This window comes from Hydractinia symbiolongicarpus, chromosome 2, assembly GCF_029227915.1.
Source record: "Hydractinia symbiolongicarpus strain clone_291-10 chromosome 2, HSymV2.1, whole genome shotgun sequence".
Lineage (NCBI taxonomy): Eukaryota > Metazoa > Cnidaria > Hydrozoa > Anthoathecata > Hydractiniidae > Hydractinia > Hydractinia symbiolongicarpus.
Genome location: NC_079876.1, coordinates 35,702,321 through 35,718,706, shown reverse-complemented (window position 1 = coordinate 35,718,706; position 16,386 = coordinate 35,702,321). Strand labels below are relative to the sequence as shown.

Below are 16,386 nucleotides of genomic sequence, written 5' to 3'. Positions count from 1 at the left end.
TAACATGCGTAACATGATTTTTAAAATGCAAGCATAATATGTTGAAATTTAATTTTGTAATTCGGTTGATTCTTTTGTGAGACCGGGCAAAATCATGTCGAAAAATAAAAAGTTGAAATTAATTGATTTATGCCGAAAGATGTGAAGTTCGAAGAATCACTATTACACCAAGGACGCTAAAGAAAAAATCAGACAAAATTTCCCTATTATTCAGTCAAGTTGCCCTAAAGTACCACTGCCGTCCCCAGGATTAGTTAGCCTTTGAGCGGAGCGACAGCTGTCTCATTTAACTTATTGGCCAAATGTTTATATCATTTATAACCTTCCTACCGACTAAATCACCGTCCACACATCTGCCAAATTAAGATTTGATGAAAATGAAATCATTAATTAATTAGTTTGGTAAGTATATATAAACAGAAATGTTACTAACTTGATCATCACATTATCGTACAGAGAGGAATGTCAAAAGTGGAATAAATATAAAAAAACAGGTTAGTTGTTTTACGTTTCCTTATGTGATTTTTGGATATTTATTAATTTTTATTCTTATTTATTTCTTTTGTTTATTTTATGTAATTTTTTGAATAATTCTGTTGAGTTGGATTTTTATAATTTTTATTCCGCTACTACTTTTTTTATGTCAATTTTTTTTCTCCTGATTCCAAAAAAAATTGACTAATACCTTGATACAAAAAAATATTAAAAAATGCGATAATGTTTCAAGTATGATCATAAAAAAATAAGTTCCCGAGTTCTTAAAATTTTGAAAATGGAACCCTGATAATTCTTCTAGAAAGAATTCTTACAAAAAATGAGTTCAATATTAATTTTATTATATTCGGACGTTTTGTTTTCACAACATAAATAAAAGAAGCATTGGCATTTTAAAGTTTAGGTAAGATCTCTCTTATTGTATTCAAACTATTATTATAGAGAGCTGGTGTGTTTTAAAAACGACAGATCAGCATATTCGTTTTACACTGCGACAATAAAGTACAAAATCATGTGGCTTGTGATAACGGATGAAAACTTTAAATAATTTTAATTCTTTAAAAAGAGTAAAATATCACTGAATAAAATATAGAAAATATATTTCGCAGTTCTTGATTTTGGTTGTTTTTATAGCTTTAAAAAATACGTTTAAGAAACGTTAAAGCGACTATTCAGCTGCTACATAACGTAACAAAATATTACCTAAATTCATTTCTTTAGATCAACTGTTACAATGAAGACAACTATTGCTTTTATATTGTTCTACGTTGCTGTCTTGTCTAGTAAGTCTATTCTCCTAAATAATTGTGACGCAGTCAATTATCTGTAATAGATTTACATCAATACTCTTGATTCTTTTTAGTTAATGCTACACCAGCCATCAATACCAATAACGAAGGTAAATATTTGAGACGATCACTAACTTGAGATAATAAATTGCGTCGCGGTTATTCACATTCACCCGAAAAAAAAATATGTTGGAGAAGTCTTTACCCTTCTGTGGGCTAATGAAAAAGTTGTGTGCGAAAATACTTCAGGAATGCACGAAAGTTAAATGTGTGCAACAATTTTATGGCTTAAGGCATCATCTTTTTCTTCTTTATGTTTCTACACAAACGATAATGTTGACTATTATGACGTTGTTTGACAATTTCATCTTCTTATATACATCATCTTATATTCATCTTCTTATATACTAATAATATTCTCCAGGCCAAGAAAATGCACCTGTGGTCAATGATGCTGTAGAAAACAACCAAGCTAATAATGACGAACAATTACCCAACGACGAGATCGAAGAAGAAAATTATCCTGAAGAGGAGGATGAAAAGGACGAAGATGGAGAATTAGAAGCAAATGATCCTTATCAAGTCCGCTCTTATCGTAGATACGGACGATATGGTGGAAGTTATGGTAGGTATACTGGCGGATATACCGGTCGGTACATTGGAAGTCGATACACTGGTCGATATTCCCGAATTGGGTCAAGATACGGTACCTATGGTCGATTAAGCCGATTCAGATCATACCGACCATCGTATGGTTCGTCTTACCGTCGATATACGACTGGAGGATACAATCGATACAGTGAATATGGAAGCCGTGGTCGTTACAACCGCTATGGAAGCTCGTATAGACGCTACACTCCTCGATACAGATCTTATCGTCGCTATACCACTGGTCGATATGGAACCAAATATTAGAGTTGAAATTAAATATTTTACGAATTTGGTGTAGGTTACATTAATAAGAAATAAATCAATTTTGGAAATTCGATCATTTTCGTTACAAACAAAGTACAACTCTAATCTTTACAATCGTTTTAAAAATACGATTGGTAGTGGTTTGCTTTGTTTACTTCTCTTCCCAAATGGACATATGTTTTTGGATCCGGATTAGTTTCTTAATAGAAGAAAATAACGCCTTTCAGAAGGCAGGGGCATTTAGAAGATACCACGGTACTAGACATCAGATGCAAGTCAATTTACAATTGTGAAAGGGCTCTTGATAGTGCAATTCCTTGTTAACTTTCCTTAAAACACGTTTTTCATTGTGTCAACATATTGTTACGTAAAACTCAATACGAATAAAGTGTTGCGTTTTTACCGGACACGACGACACTCGTACAAACAGGTGATAAACGTTTTCTTAACAAGTTTCATTTTTTAACAAATGTAGAAATACTGTCACAAAAAAACTCAATATAACTTTTAAATTGTTGCCATTTATGTGAAGGCCTCGTCACATGATCCTCAAATACACAGTTTTTCTGGGTGTAATAATTAATAAGATTTGTTTATCATATATGACCTTGCCGAGCTAAGCCAGCTCGGGTTTTACGTTACAGATATGTGCGGCGAGTTTGTTTTCATTCCTCTCGTACGAAGCAGAAGAACTGCTCGCATATTGATTTTGATTGTTTTCCAAATGTATAAATATACAATCATGTTATTTACGGTGAAGTTATTTTGTGTATTTTTAATGAATTGGTTGGCTAGCAAGCACTGGGTTGCAAAACGTGTAGCCAGGGGAAACTTTGCAATTGTGAAATGATTTGACGACAACTAGCTGCCTGACTGATGGTAGATAAGCAGAAATTTAACTTACTTTAGATATCCTGATGATGGAAGAAAAATTCCAAAACATATTGATAAAAAATAAAGTCTTTGTTGGTGAATCACCTTTCTAATAACTTCATATTAACATTTTTTATATTTTTTATTTATCTTACCTGAACTTTATAACTCTCATTTCCCGACCTGTGGCTGTATTACAGCTTTATATGATAGTCAAGATGAATCTTCTGAATTCATCATAACAGGTTTCCTCCTTGTCTCAATTCTCAATAAGAGCGTTGTAAAAAAGGAATGATTCCATAACAAGTTTCATGTCAATAACTTTATTTTTTTACCGAAGTTATTGCACTTTGAATTTTCTTGAATTAGGCAGGGTAAATGTTCAGAATGATAAAATGACTCCGACGGTTAGCCTACTGACTTTTTATATCTTTTATAGTAACCAAAGCATATAAGGTAATAAAACATGTCCACTAATAACAACCTAATATAATTTAAAACGTAATGATACATATATTTTGTAAAAAAAAACATTTCAGACATTTTGTGCAAAATAATTTGTCTATAAAGGACATTGGCGCACTAGGTCGCTCAGCTAGTATTTTTTTGTAACTTCATCCTCTGCACTAAGCGGCAAATTAAACCTTGCCACTGGGAAACAAGTTGATTTTCTTTCTATTTATTGATAGTTTGCTAGGTAAGTGTAGTAGCCAACTACAGTTCTAGTTATTACACTTTGTCAGCTATTGAAATATTTCCATGTAAGTAGTAACACATCTTTCGTGCACTTTCATTTCTTAGTAATGCTTTATATGAAATGCTATACCTTGTCTCCTGTTAGTATCCGACTCGCCGGCTCGCCAAAATGTTTATTGTGACCCAAAAATTATGCGCTACATCCGCGCCGATCAGGTCTCATATCGGACCAGCCTACCCAGGTCCATGCTCGCGCATCGCCGTCCTGATGTCGAAAGAGAAACAATATGCCCTGAGGACGAAGTTGGTATTTTAATGAAAGATAAGAGGAAATCGCAAAAATGAGCCCTTCTACTACAATTGCAAATTGACGAAAAGATCTAGTACCGTGGTATTTTCTAACTGCCCCTACCTTCTGAAAAGCGTTATTCACCTCTATTAAGAAACTAATCCGGATCCAAAAACATATGTCCATTTGGGAAGAGAAGTGAACAAAGAAAGCAAACCACTACCAATCGTATTTTTAAAACGATTGAAAAAATTAGATTTGTACTTTATTTGTAACGAAAATGATCGAATTTCCAAAATTGATTTATTTCTTATTAATGTAACCTACACCAAATTCGTATAAAACTTAATTTCGACTCTAATATTTGGTTTCATATCGACCAGTGGTATAGCGACGATAAGATCTGTATCGAGGAGTGTAGCGTCTATACGAGCTTCCATAGCGGTTGTAACGACCACGGCTTCCATATCGACTGTATCGATTGTATCGTCCAGTCGTATATCGACGGTAAGACGAACCATACGATGGTCGGTATGATCTGAATCGGCTTAATCGACCATAGGAACCGTATCTTGACCCAATTCGGGAATATCGACCACTGTATCGACTTCCAATGTACCGACCGGTATATCCGCCAGTATACCTACCATAACTTCCACCATATCGTCCGTATCTACGATAAGAGCGGACTTGATAAGGATCATTTACTTTTAATTCTCCATCTTCGTCATCTTCTTCCTCTGCATCCTCCTCTTCAGGATAATCTTCTTCTTCAATTTCGTCGTTGGGTAATTGTTCCTCGTCGTTAGCTTGGTTCTTTTCTACAGCATCATTGACAATAAGTGCATTTTCTTGGCCTGGAAAATTTTAGAAGTGTATATATGAATATAGAAATGTTTACAGCTGTCAAAAACTACGTCCTAATGGTCAACATTATCGTTTGTGTAGAAACATAAAGAAGAAAAAGATAATACCTTAAGCCATGAAATTGTTGCGCACATTTAAACCAAAGTTTTCACACATTTAACCTTCGTGCATTCCTGAAGTATTTTCGCACTCAACTTTTTCATTAGCCCACAGAAGGGTAATAAATTGTTGTTGTGTAAGTTTAATGTAACTTGAACTTTTTACACATTTAACCTACGCACATTCGTGAATTAACTGTTTTCGCTTTTTTCAATGGCTTAGAGAAGGGTAAAGACATTTTTTTTTTTGGTTAAATGTGAATAACAGGAACGCAATTTATGTTCTCAAGCTGCCTTAAATATCATGCTTCAAATAAATTTTGAAATTTACCTTCGTTATTGCTATTGATGGCTGGTGCAGCATTAACTACAAAGAAAAAGAATCAAGAGTATTAACGTAAATCTTTTACAGATGATTGATTGCGTCAAAATACTTTATCATAAGAGTAATTTCTTGTTGTTGTTGTTGTTGTTGTTTTTATTTACGAAAAAGACTTACCAGACAAGACAGCAACGTAGAACAATATAAAAGCAATGGTTGTCTTCATTGTAGCAGTTAATCTAAAGAAATAAATTTATGTAATATTTTGTTACGTTTTGTAAGAGCTGGAAATTTTGCTTTAACGTTTCTTAAAGGAATTTTTTGACCCTAATAATAACAAAAATCAAGAATTATAATAAAAATTTTTCTATATCCCTTTAGTTGTATTTTACTCTCGTTGTAAATACTTTTAAAAAATTTAGTTTTCTTCCGTTATCACAAGCCGCATGACTTTGAATATGTTGGTCTGTCGTCTTTGGAAAATACCAGCTCTCTCTAATAACAGTTTAAATGCAAAAACCGATATAGTTGCGTTGTGAAAACATAAAACATTTAACTAGAATAAAATGTATATAAAAATTTTAAAGCAATACTCATTTTTTTTTGTAAGAATTGTTACATCATCAAGGTACAATTATCAAAATTGAATTATCTAAGAATAGGGCTCGATTTTTAGGCAGTATTTTTTATAAAATTCAAAAAATCTAGATTATATCTATCAAGATATTTTCTCTCTCTGATTGTAGTGTAACCAAAGAGAGAGAAAATATAACCTTTCCCCACTTTAACTTATTCGTGTTTGAAATATTACTACACTTTGAAATATATTTTTATCAAGCATTAGTCGATTACTATAAAGGACTGAAAATGTTGATTTTTCTAAGAATCACGAAGCTTAAACTAAAAAGTACGGTTCTTATAAAAAAGTGTGTAGTATAACTAAAATAAAAATAATAGAAATAAATAGGAATAAAAATTAATAAATATCCAAAAATCACATAAGGAAACGTAAAAACAACAAACCTGTTTAATTATATTTATTCCACTTTTGACTTTCTTTTCTGTACGATGATGTGATGATCAAGTTAGTAACATTTCTGTTTATATATACTTACCAAACTAATTAATTAATGATTTCATTTTCATCAAATCTTAATTTGACAGATGTGTGGATGGTGATTTATTCGGAAGGAAGGTTATAAATGATATAAACATTTGGCCAATAAGTTAAATGAGAATTGATTTGGCGGTGGACATGCATGATTAATTTTATATTGCAGTTAAAAACGTCGTTAAAAATTTTACAGTTGGAAAAGGTGAAAAAATTAAAAACGTGTTATCTAGGCACAGAAGTGTTGATATCAGATAGCGTTAGGTATGTATTTCATCCTGATGTTTTGTTTATATTTGGTTATTACCTAGCTAGCTAAGCTTCTTAAAAGTAAAATATCCAATTTTAAATGACACTGTTAGCTAGCTAGGTAGAAGGATTAATAAAATGTTTGATTAAATCTTGCAACAACATTTTTGCAGGATTTATTTTTAGCAAATTTGTCAAATATTTGCAAAGAAAAAACTTTATTTCGTATTTCTCAGTGAAACATGCAACAGAAAATCCCAAAAACAGTAATCGTAGAATTTTGATACCAACAGAGTGGCTCTTTGTGAGATATGAAGCAATATTTCCAAAAGATCTGGTTACTTGTGTTCCGAGTACAAATCAACAAAAATAAGTTTTTTACACGTTTTAAATATTGTTTTTCCCTTACGCTTATACAAAAATATGAAAAATCCTTTCTGGTCTAATTGTCACTTTGACTCAACTAACAGTCAGCATTATTTTCATCGTAATATCAATCTTTATTACATCGTAATATTAGTCTTTTCGACACTTTTTTAGAATCGTTACATTTTTTACGTCATCATTAAAAATTATATGTACGTAATATAAAATGAACAACAAGAAGGTATCCGCCTTATTTCTACTGATTTAAGTGCAAGCTTTACTTAGAGATTTTTCCAGGATAAAAACTCTCCGGTACCTCGCGGTCAAATGAGGTTGGTTTCATTTACCTTTTTTCCGAAAAGAAACCGTATAGAAGCGGCATATTAAAGTTAGGCAATTACCTTCTCATATTTTACAACCTTTTACGGGAGGGGGTTGGGGGGTGGGCTTTCTCTTTAACTTGTTACAGCTCTGATGGTTAATCGACTTGTGAGAAGGGTGGGAGTTTTTGCACGTGTTATAACGTTGAGACTGGAACACGAATATTTCGTAACGAAAATAAATACGATTTCATTAGACTTATTTCTGAATGTGTTTTTTTACACATGTATCTTTGTAAAGTTGATATACTATCAAAAATTGTTTCTCACGGCTTTTATAAGATGCACTATAAATTATTTAAACTTGTTTGGACAATTAAATTTTTTTGGAAAATTGCTTGGATAAAAAACGTTTTAACCAAACAAAAAGAAAACAATTAAATCTCGTCGTGGATCATGAAAACGGCCCACCTGTGTAATTTTTGTTATATCAGGTCTAGTCAAAAATTAGCAGGATAGTGCTAGCCTCACATGTTGATACGGCTCTAGTTTTTTTCAAGATGATGAATAAGGAGACCATACTAACTTTCAATAGGCACGCTTTTTTGCAGAAGGAATTTGTGTATAATCATCTACATACATGTTTTTTTAATCGTTTAAAAAGACATTGAAGGTAGCAATGACAGGGCGTTAGCGGCCAAACATGGGAGTTACTTTCCAAACGCCCTTCTAGGAAGTTAACTTTATCTCTTTAATAATAGCCGTATTTTGTCTGTCTGTCTGCGATAGGCGAGTCCCGTAACGGAAACACGAAATTTTGTAAATTACGCGCCGATACCAAATGCGATATATTTTTACCGACTTTGTTTTGACCGCTCGCGCGTGGAATACCATTCACAACGCCTGATTCTTTAAAAAAAACCCAAGATTTTCGCGACCAGAAAGAATCCAAGATCTTCGCGGAACGAAGGCCATTTTGATAATGGTCGTGTTTGTGGTCAGTGTGTGAGGTTTGTAGGCTTGTTTGACTTTTTTATCTTCTAAAAGCCTTATATATTTGTAATATTTGTTTTCTGTTTGTTTTCAATGTTAGGATAAATATATTGTCACGTTTTTTAGCCACGTACAGATCTTAAACGCACCAGTTTTAGGATGTTTGGCTAGGAACGAAGATTAGCTAGCTATAGCTACTAGCTAGCTAGAGCCTCACTTATTGCTATTCTGTTTGGTATAAGAGCTTTTTATCCTAGCCAAAATTTATTTTTATGTTGAGGCTGTGGCTATTTAGCTAGCTCCTTAAAAAGTGAAAGTATAAAAATGCAGTTTGGCTACAACAATATTCTTAAGCAATATATAATTTTTATGCTAAATGCAGTTAGCTAGCTAGGTATAGCTACATATTTTATTATTTTTCTGCAAACTTTTTCTGCAAATGAAATGGCTGAGCGATTGTTTTGGCTGGACGAGTAACGACAGGCTGTTCCCTGTGTTTTTATTTAAACCGAAGTTGCAATGAACATTTTTGGAAAAGGGTAATATGCCTTATGCGCCTGTTCAACTGCGTTTAACTGTACTAAGCGGTTAGCCCAGTGTTAAAAACAGACTGTTTTTTGTAAAAGCCTGTTACGCCTATGGGCATGTGCAACACCGTTTACCTGTATATACTAAAGTCAGCCCACCACTGTGACAATTAATTTTTAAACTTTCTTGGGAATCACGCCTGGACTAACTGCTTAGCCCTGTGTCTGCGAGAAAGTTTTTTTCAAAAGGGTATTATTCCTATACGCTGTACAACACGGTTTAACTGTACTAAGTGCTCAGCCCAGTGTCACGATTAATTTTTTAACTTTTAAAAAGACTTATTCCACAAAATAAAATTATATTGACCGATTGTTTTTGCTAGGACAGGGTAACAACGGTTTGTAAACTCTGTTTTCATATCAGCTATTGTTGCGGGAAAGTAATTTAAAAAAATATTTTACAGTCGCACACTATAATGGTGTATGCGCTTAACTTGATTTACGCCTGTGCAACACGGTTTAACTGTACTAAGCGTTCAGCTCAGTGTCACGATTAATTTTTTAACTTGCGCAAAAAGTTATTCCGCAAAATGAAATAAAATTGACGATTGTTTTTGCTATGATGGAGTAACAACACTTTGTAAACTCTGTTTTTATATCAGTTATCGTTGCGGGAAAGTTATTTTTTGAAAAATATGTTACAGTCGCACACTATAATGTTGTATGCGCTTCAAATGATTAACGACATACTGTATACCTGTACTAAAGCGCTCCACCTGATCGTGTGGGACAGTTTACAGCTCTTATTAAGCGCTCCACAGAGTGTTCAATGCCGGATCACACCTTTACTTGTGGCTTAACCCGGCGTTTCGACGCCGGGTTTCCCGGCTAGTCTTTTTATATTCTCCTTCTCTACCCATCTTTTATTTTGATATTTTGTAATTTCAAATTCTTATTTTTAAATTTAATTTTTTGTTCCCAACATTCAAATTTTGAAATTCCCGACGCTCCACAAATTTCCCAAAAGTCTGTTTTTGCGGTAATTAAGCCCCTTTTCTGTTACTGGATTGTCTAGTTTGCTTTTAAAAATGATGTCAACATCAGTGTCTATGGTGTGTGTATTTGGGCTAAACCCGTCCTTAGTAAATTTTGTTTGTTGGTTCCTTCACTCCCTGGTTCGTTGGTTTGCTTTTTGTGTATCTCCAAAGCTTTAAAATCCTTTTTTGAAAACCTTTTGGTACAATTTTTAACTTTGTTCCAGCTTTGTTAAGGTGTGGGTACGCCCTATTAAAACAGTTGGTATAATCTAAAGGTTTGGGACAAACTAAGTGCTTAGATCATTCGACTAAAACGCTGACCACAAAATAAACAACTGCTAGCACTACTCTAACTTTATCATGCAGAAATGTTCTCACACCGTTATACAAACATTAAAAGATTATAAAATATAAGTACAACGAGTACTAATAAAATCCTCTGTAAAGATAAAGATACACAACTACTCAGACAATTACTAGAAACAGAAAAACTTGTTTTTACATTCACAGTACGTACTGACAGCATGTACAAGTCAATGATGAACGACCAAAAAGATTTAAAATATCTACCCGAAATCTGATCTTTAATACTGCTCATATGGGAATACTCATCATCAAGTGATGCGACTGAAGAAGAAATGACACCTGAAGCTAGACGGCGACAGTAGTTTAAATACAAGACGCAATATCCGTACCATAAAATGTCAAAGATACAATTTTTTCACACCTACGTGTCACACTTATCTGATCAATTTTGACATAATTTTAAATCGCAGTATTGCCATTTATGATTCGTTAGAGTTGTAAGACACCATGGACGTTTTCGTTTGCCAGCTGGATTGCGACAATAATTATGTTCACCAAGTCCGTCTTCGTTGGTTGACAAACTGTAATTATGAGAATGCGGATACTTCTTATTCCAGGGTTGGCACATGACACCTTTCTCTGTGTAATCCAACTTCCCTCTGTAATCACGACCTTTTGTTTTCCTGCTAACACAGACCATTTTGCTTTCTGGAATAGGAATCTTATTGCATTTGTACATAGCTCGAGCTTGGGCAATGTCCAAAAAAGTTAAATCTTCTTTCATCCCTAGTGTAAAGTTTAGATATCGGTATTTTTCCAATATTTCCATCGTTTTCGTTCCATTTTTTGCACCTAAATCTCCAGGGTAGTGCATAATTGACTCAAAGTCGTAAGGATATCCCATACTATCTGACGCGGTTTTAAATACATCTAAAATATATTACGAAACATGGACAGTTCTATCCGCAACAGCGATCACACTGATCATGTGAAAAAGTTAATTAAAAAAACATTAAAGGAAAACGGCAACACAAAAAAATATTAAAAATAAGGCAGATTTCCAATAAATACAAGAAAACAACTTATATTTGCGTGTTTCGCGAAGAAACATTCGTTTATACAGAAATGTTTATTTACGACACTGTGTTCATTTTAGTACTGACATAACGCAGTAGAATATATTTCATTGCAAGGCAAAGAAGTTCAAATTATAGCCTATATTAAATGTTTCGGGGCAACTAAGTTTAGAAACCGGTTTTAGCCATTCCGAGATTTTTTGAACGGACTAGAATAAAAATAAATTATAAAACTTTTTTCTTGAATATAGTACATATGACAAGTCAGGGTTAACTAAAAAGGCAAAATACTCTAGGGGTGCGGTTGGCTGAAATAATGGCGGTTTTGAAATTGTCACTGGTCGAGGTTTGCAAGAATTGCTAGACTTATTAAACATCTTTATCTTTCGATATATTGGTCACAAAAGCTGGACGAAATCAGTACTGTTTCTGCGCAAGGCTAATTGCACAGCTTGTCTGTAAAATCATTCAGAATTGACGATCTTATTTTATTCAATTTTGTATCACCAGATCAGATACAGAAAGAATAATTTAAACTTGTTTCAACTTACAAAACTGGTTTTCAAACCTTGAATCTTTCTCTATAAAATTATCTTTCATAACTTTGATGTAAGAATCTCGATCTGATCGGGATTGTTCGTGAAAAAAACCAATAGCATGTCCAATTTCATGAAGAACAGTTTTAATATTCTCACATTCTTTGCCAATAGAGAGGAGCTGCCGGCCTTTAGTTGGTTTGTATTCCGATGTTTCTATCCTTGTATCTTGTCATCCAGCTTGCGACCAACACCTGAAAATGTGATGGTGTAATATTAGAAAACTTACACTTGTTAAGAATTCCTGGCATATAAGAAATGTAGCAATAATAAAAGTTAAACTAATTTATAATAATTAATAAAAAGGGTCAGAGGGTCAGATCTTTTGAACACCTTGGAATTTTCCTTCTTACCGGCAATAAAACCTCTGGTAACCAACCCTCAGTGGTTAATGATTATCTATTATTGACGTCACATCAAGCTAGCTTGGATAATTCCACAGTTTGACGTTAGATGCCACTAATTATATTCTGAAGATTAAAGAAAGTCTTTTTATTCAAAAAGACAAACCCATACTTAATAAAAATACAACTTCGGCTCCTTGGTACCTCTTTGATCAGTGTATTTATTATTTATTTCAATTATCAATTAAGGAATTTACCAACTGTATAAATATCATTAAAAAAATGTGATTGATGTGATCATGGCTTTAGTTCAAGCCGAAAACTATCTATAAAACAAAATCCGTCGTATTTGGTAATTTTCAATTATTGACATTGACATGGATACAATTTACAATTAATAAAAAGGTTTCATTTTCAGCATGCTTTAAACCCCTTTGTACAATGACATAACTTCATATCTTCAGTATTTTAACTTGAATATTTAAATCATTATTGACGTCTTCCCATCTTCAATTTTTTTACAACTTATGCATTTAATAAACAAAAATATTAAAACTGATATGTAATCTCGACACAAACTTACCCCGATCCTTTAAAGAATAAGACATGAGGCAACGGTTCACCACACAACTTTTCTTTACTACAAATGTTTCAAGGTTGAATTATGATTTAAATCCACGAACACAATACAGGTTGATTCTTGCCAACGCTGTATTCCCCTTCTTATTAATCTTGTTGCGTTTTTACCTAAAATGTCATAAAGACAAATAATAGAGAAAAGACAAACACGAGAATATTCATGAGGAAGCATTTAAACCTCATTATCCTCTATACGATACTACGTGTTAAACTCAGATATAATAATAAAGCAAAACAAATGACAAAAAAGGACTTACCAAGTTTTGGGGAAATTTCATAATAAATAGTTTTGTTCGTCCAATGATACCTTTTTATGATAGCTGCTCTTTTAACACTCTTACTATCCTCGAAAAGGGATCGTTGTTCAGCAGTTAATAGCATATCACCTTGAAACAGTTTGCTGTCTAAAATATCAATGATGATGAGGTGACAAAACAGGTGGCTGTAATGATAAAAAACTTGTCTAACGGTAGTAAAATGTAGAGGTTCAACTCTCTAAACATTTTGGATCTAAGCGAAATGTCCTTTATTACATGGATTTTTATTAAATAAACCATTAACCATAGAAAGACATAGACCATATAAGTGAATGTCACAGTTGGCGCATTTTTAATTTATGTTTTTCTATTCTTTTCAAAACATCAAAACTACTGAGAACAAGCACAGATTTTCTTATCACCACCTACATTCATCTGAGCTAATGGTAATTTTGTTTTGTCAGCCAAATGTTCATCATTTCATTTTTTCAAAAATGAGTTGATGCCCATATCATCCGAATTTTGCGGCGCCATCATAACAACTGTGACCTGATACATCGTCACATAAAGCCATAGTATGTGGTTCCAAGTGTAAAGTTCCATACTTGCATATAGATTTTCTAAAAAGATACAGAAAAAGATTTCATAGTTTGCGTTTGATAAAACAAATAAAATTCGTTCAAGTGACAATAATTGAAATCTTAAAGTAAAATGTATACAAAGTCCCATATAATTTACATTGTCTCTCGCAAGTTCAGAAACTTATTTATTTTTCTACCTTGTTACATTTGTTCAAGTAATAGAAAAAGGTAAAGTTTAAAAAACGGTCTTCACAGGTTACAAGTATTAAACAGAGGTCACATTTCTTAATCTCTGCAGGTGTTATTCAACGTTTTAAACAAATGCGCAAAATTCTGTGGTGTTAAAAAAAATGGTCAAAAGATAATAGAGCGAAAATGGGAAACAAGTGCGAGACATCCTTTACAATCAGGTGATATATCTATCACCTGAATAAATATCTTCTCTGAATAATGAGTTTTTATATATTTCATTTAAGAATTAGGCAAACAAATCTAGAGACGATATTTATACTCAAATGGTGTAATTTGCTGCATGATTAGTTCCTGCCAACACTTAGCTAAAGTTTTTGTAAGATCTCTTTCTATTTTGTAATTCTTTTTGCTGCTAAACAACCAGATGCGAGTATCTTTCACTCCATTTTATTATTTTTACTCTAACACATTTCACTTTTTTCTCCGAGGATTTAGTTTGACTTTTTACAACTTGTCTTTAGAAAAAGTCTTCGAAAACATCCCATTGCGTAAACATGTCGACAACAGTAAAGTTTGTTGGAAAAGCTTGTTCAGTAAGAGTGTTGTTCTTCATGTCAGACTTCAGCTTGCTCTTCCAACACAAAATTGCCGTACAAATTCAAGACAACAAATTTTTTTTACCTTATTCACACTCTAAGCTGAAGTAGTTAAAAGAGGAAGGTTAAATGTTTTTCTGGCTAGAAAACAATTGTTAGAGTTATTTCAATCGTACTGCGCAGTTTGTTCTTAGAACAATGATGTACGAATGATTTATTATGCTATTATAGCTAATTGGGTTGTATACATTTGTATAAACCTGCATATACAATTTACACAGAGAAGGTCATAAGAGAAAAGGGAAATGCTGTGTTTCTGCTTGATCAATCATGCTTAAAAGAAAATATCACAACCAGAAATGACTTGCGCAAGGTTAATATGCCGCTTAAAAAGAAATAAAAATTGTAACCACAAAAATATAAAGATAAAGAGATGATAAAAATTGATCAAATTCCTTTTTTTCATTTAGCGCCAGAACGAGCTATTTTAAACTTTTACCAACGCTATTCACCACCACATCAAATGACAACAGTTGCGTGTTCCTCTCATGAAAATTCTTTGCCCAAAGTTGAATTCTATTTAAATGAGACCAAACATGCTGAAAGTTATAATACAAAAGGGAGAGACACTATGATGAGGTGAAATAACACAATAAGTAAACTTTCTAAATGCTTTCCAATGTTGCAAACCGACAAAAATCGGTCGGGTAGTGAGTTTACTCGACAGATACTTTCTTTGTATACATTCACCTATACCACCAGCCGGGGATTTAGGGGAATCCGTGCATTTCTTGTTTTTGCTGATTGTAAACCTAAAAGAGTGTTCCAATGTATTACAAGAAACTCTCATGGTAGCGCATATGACGCACAGTATTACCCGAGAAGAGTTTTGTAAAGAATAATCAGAAAAAGAATTACAAATTAAAAAGGTTAAAAACTACTCAAAAGCTTCGTACTATAAAAACAGCAGATTTTCTGAAATGATCGGAAATATAAAGATACTGCGTCTTGGATAAGTTGAGACAAAATGTACAGCAAAATTTCTCACCATGCGCGCATGATTTAGCAAATTGTAATATGCTAATAAAAAGGTTTTCTATAGCGGCTAAGGTTTTTTAAGTACTATATTGTTACGTATAATCAACGAGAAATTTAAAAAATGATAACTAATTTAGATTATAATTTCAATGAAACCACAGAAGGTTGTATCAGATACAGTCCTCCAAAAATTTGACACATTTTTGACACATTTCACAGTAAAGTCTAATTTTACAAAAATTAGCTATCTAGGTATATTGCATGTAACCTCTTTTCTGGTAAGTTTACACAACTTTAAAGAACAGCAATATGCGACAAGTACAATATAAAAGGAGAAACATGCTACCCTCTTTCGCACAATTTTTACCAAATATATAAAAGACACATGTAAATTCCTTCCTCACTCTTCCAAAAAAAATATATCCATAAATAAAAAACTCTTGTCTCTTGTTATTAACTTCACAACAATAGGAACTGGAAAACAAACATATTATTTCTTTGTTACAGGTTGGTATTCTGTGTATACAGCGGATGGGTATTCTATGTATCTAGAAGGATAGATATAGAAAGGAGAAACATCTTCAAAATTTTTATTGTACTAGGCTCGTCTCTTACGTCATCTTTGTTTTGTTAATATAATTTCAAAGTTTGTCAGTTCCCGCGCATAATCATTTGAAATTTAAAATACGGCGCGCTCATTGGTTTTTAATAAATAATTAACATCGCGCTCAGGGTCAGATGCAGCGTTTTTATCTAAGCAGGCCCAATAAGATTTTTGCATAGTTTCTTGATGATCAACGGCTCAAAGAGGCGCG

General features: G+C 33.0%; 3 protein-coding genes across 3 annotated transcripts; 1 reads left to right on the top strand and 2 right to left on the bottom strand.

Moving 5' to 3' along the window:
• The first annotated feature begins 194 nt into the window (after nucleotides 1-194).
• LOC130628031 (shematrin-like protein 1) lies at nucleotides 195-2,200 on the top strand. Its single transcript, XM_057441421.1, has 4 exons — nucleotides 195-494; nucleotides 1,216-1,277; nucleotides 1,358-1,393; nucleotides 1,708-2,200. Exons 2-4 carry the CDS (start codon nucleotides 1,229-1,231, stop codon nucleotides 2,196-2,198), a joined length of 576 nt encoding a protein of 191 aa, XP_057297404.1. The 5' UTR covers nucleotides 195-494; nucleotides 1,216-1,228; the 3' UTR covers nucleotides 2,199-2,200.
• A 2,180-nt stretch (nucleotides 2,201-4,380) lies between these two features.
• On the bottom strand, nucleotides 4,381-6,420 carry LOC130628015 (shematrin-like protein 1). Its single transcript, XM_057441420.1, has 4 exons — nucleotides 6,367-6,420; nucleotides 5,521-5,582; nucleotides 5,353-5,388; nucleotides 4,381-4,913 (listed from the first exon to the last, which is right to left on the bottom strand). The coding sequence occupies exons 2-4, from the start codon at nucleotides 5,567-5,569 to the stop codon at nucleotides 4,414-4,416; spliced, it is 585 nt and encodes a 194-aa protein (XP_057297403.1). The 5' UTR covers nucleotides 5,570-5,582; nucleotides 6,367-6,420; the 3' UTR covers nucleotides 4,381-4,413.
• Nucleotides 6,421-10,694: 4,274 nt separating this feature from the next.
• Nucleotides 10,695-14,279, bottom strand: LOC130630156 (protein SpAN-like). The gene is made up of 6 exons (XM_057443549.1): nucleotides 14,257-14,279; nucleotides 13,714-13,784; nucleotides 13,165-13,311; nucleotides 12,959-13,015; nucleotides 11,880-12,053; nucleotides 10,695-11,182 (listed from the first exon to the last, which is right to left on the bottom strand). The coding sequence occupies exons 1-6, from the start codon at nucleotides 14,277-14,279 to the stop codon at nucleotides 10,695-10,697; spliced, it is 960 nt and encodes a 319-aa protein (XP_057299532.1).
• Nucleotides 14,280-16,386: the final 2,107 nt, after the last annotated feature.

Coding starts and splice junctions, on each gene's coding strand:
- LOC130628031 (XM_057441421.1), top strand. CDS start 1,229: ATGAAGACAACTATTGCTTTTATATTGTTCTACGTTGCTGTCTTGTCT. Junction 1,278..1,357: donor CTACGTTGCTGTCTTGTCTA/GTAAGTCTATTC, acceptor GATTCTTTTTAG/TTAATGCTACACCAGCCATC. Junction 1,394..1,707: donor CATCAATACCAATAACGAAG/GTAAATATTTGA, acceptor AATATTCTCCAG/GCCAAGAAAATGCACCTGTG.
- LOC130628015 (XM_057441420.1), bottom strand. CDS start 5,569: ATGAAGACAACCATTGCTTTTATATTGTTCTACGTTGCTGTCTTGTCT. Junction 5,389..5,520: donor CTACGTTGCTGTCTTGTCTG/GTAAGTCTTTTT, acceptor TTTTCTTTGTAG/TTAATGCTGCACCAGCCATC. Junction 4,914..5,352: donor CATCAATAGCAATAACGAAG/GTAAATTTCAAA, acceptor AAAATTTTCCAG/GCCAAGAAAATGCACTTATT.
- LOC130630156 (XM_057443549.1), bottom strand. CDS start 14,279: ATGCAGCAAATTACACCATTTGA. Junction 13,785..14,256: donor CAGCAAATTACACCATTTGA/GTATAAATATCG, acceptor GTATCTTTTTAG/AAAATCTATATGCAAGTATG. Junction 12,054..12,958: donor GCGTTGGCAAGAATCAACCT/GTATTGTGTTCG, acceptor AACCAACTAAAG/GCCGGCAGCTCCTCTCTATT.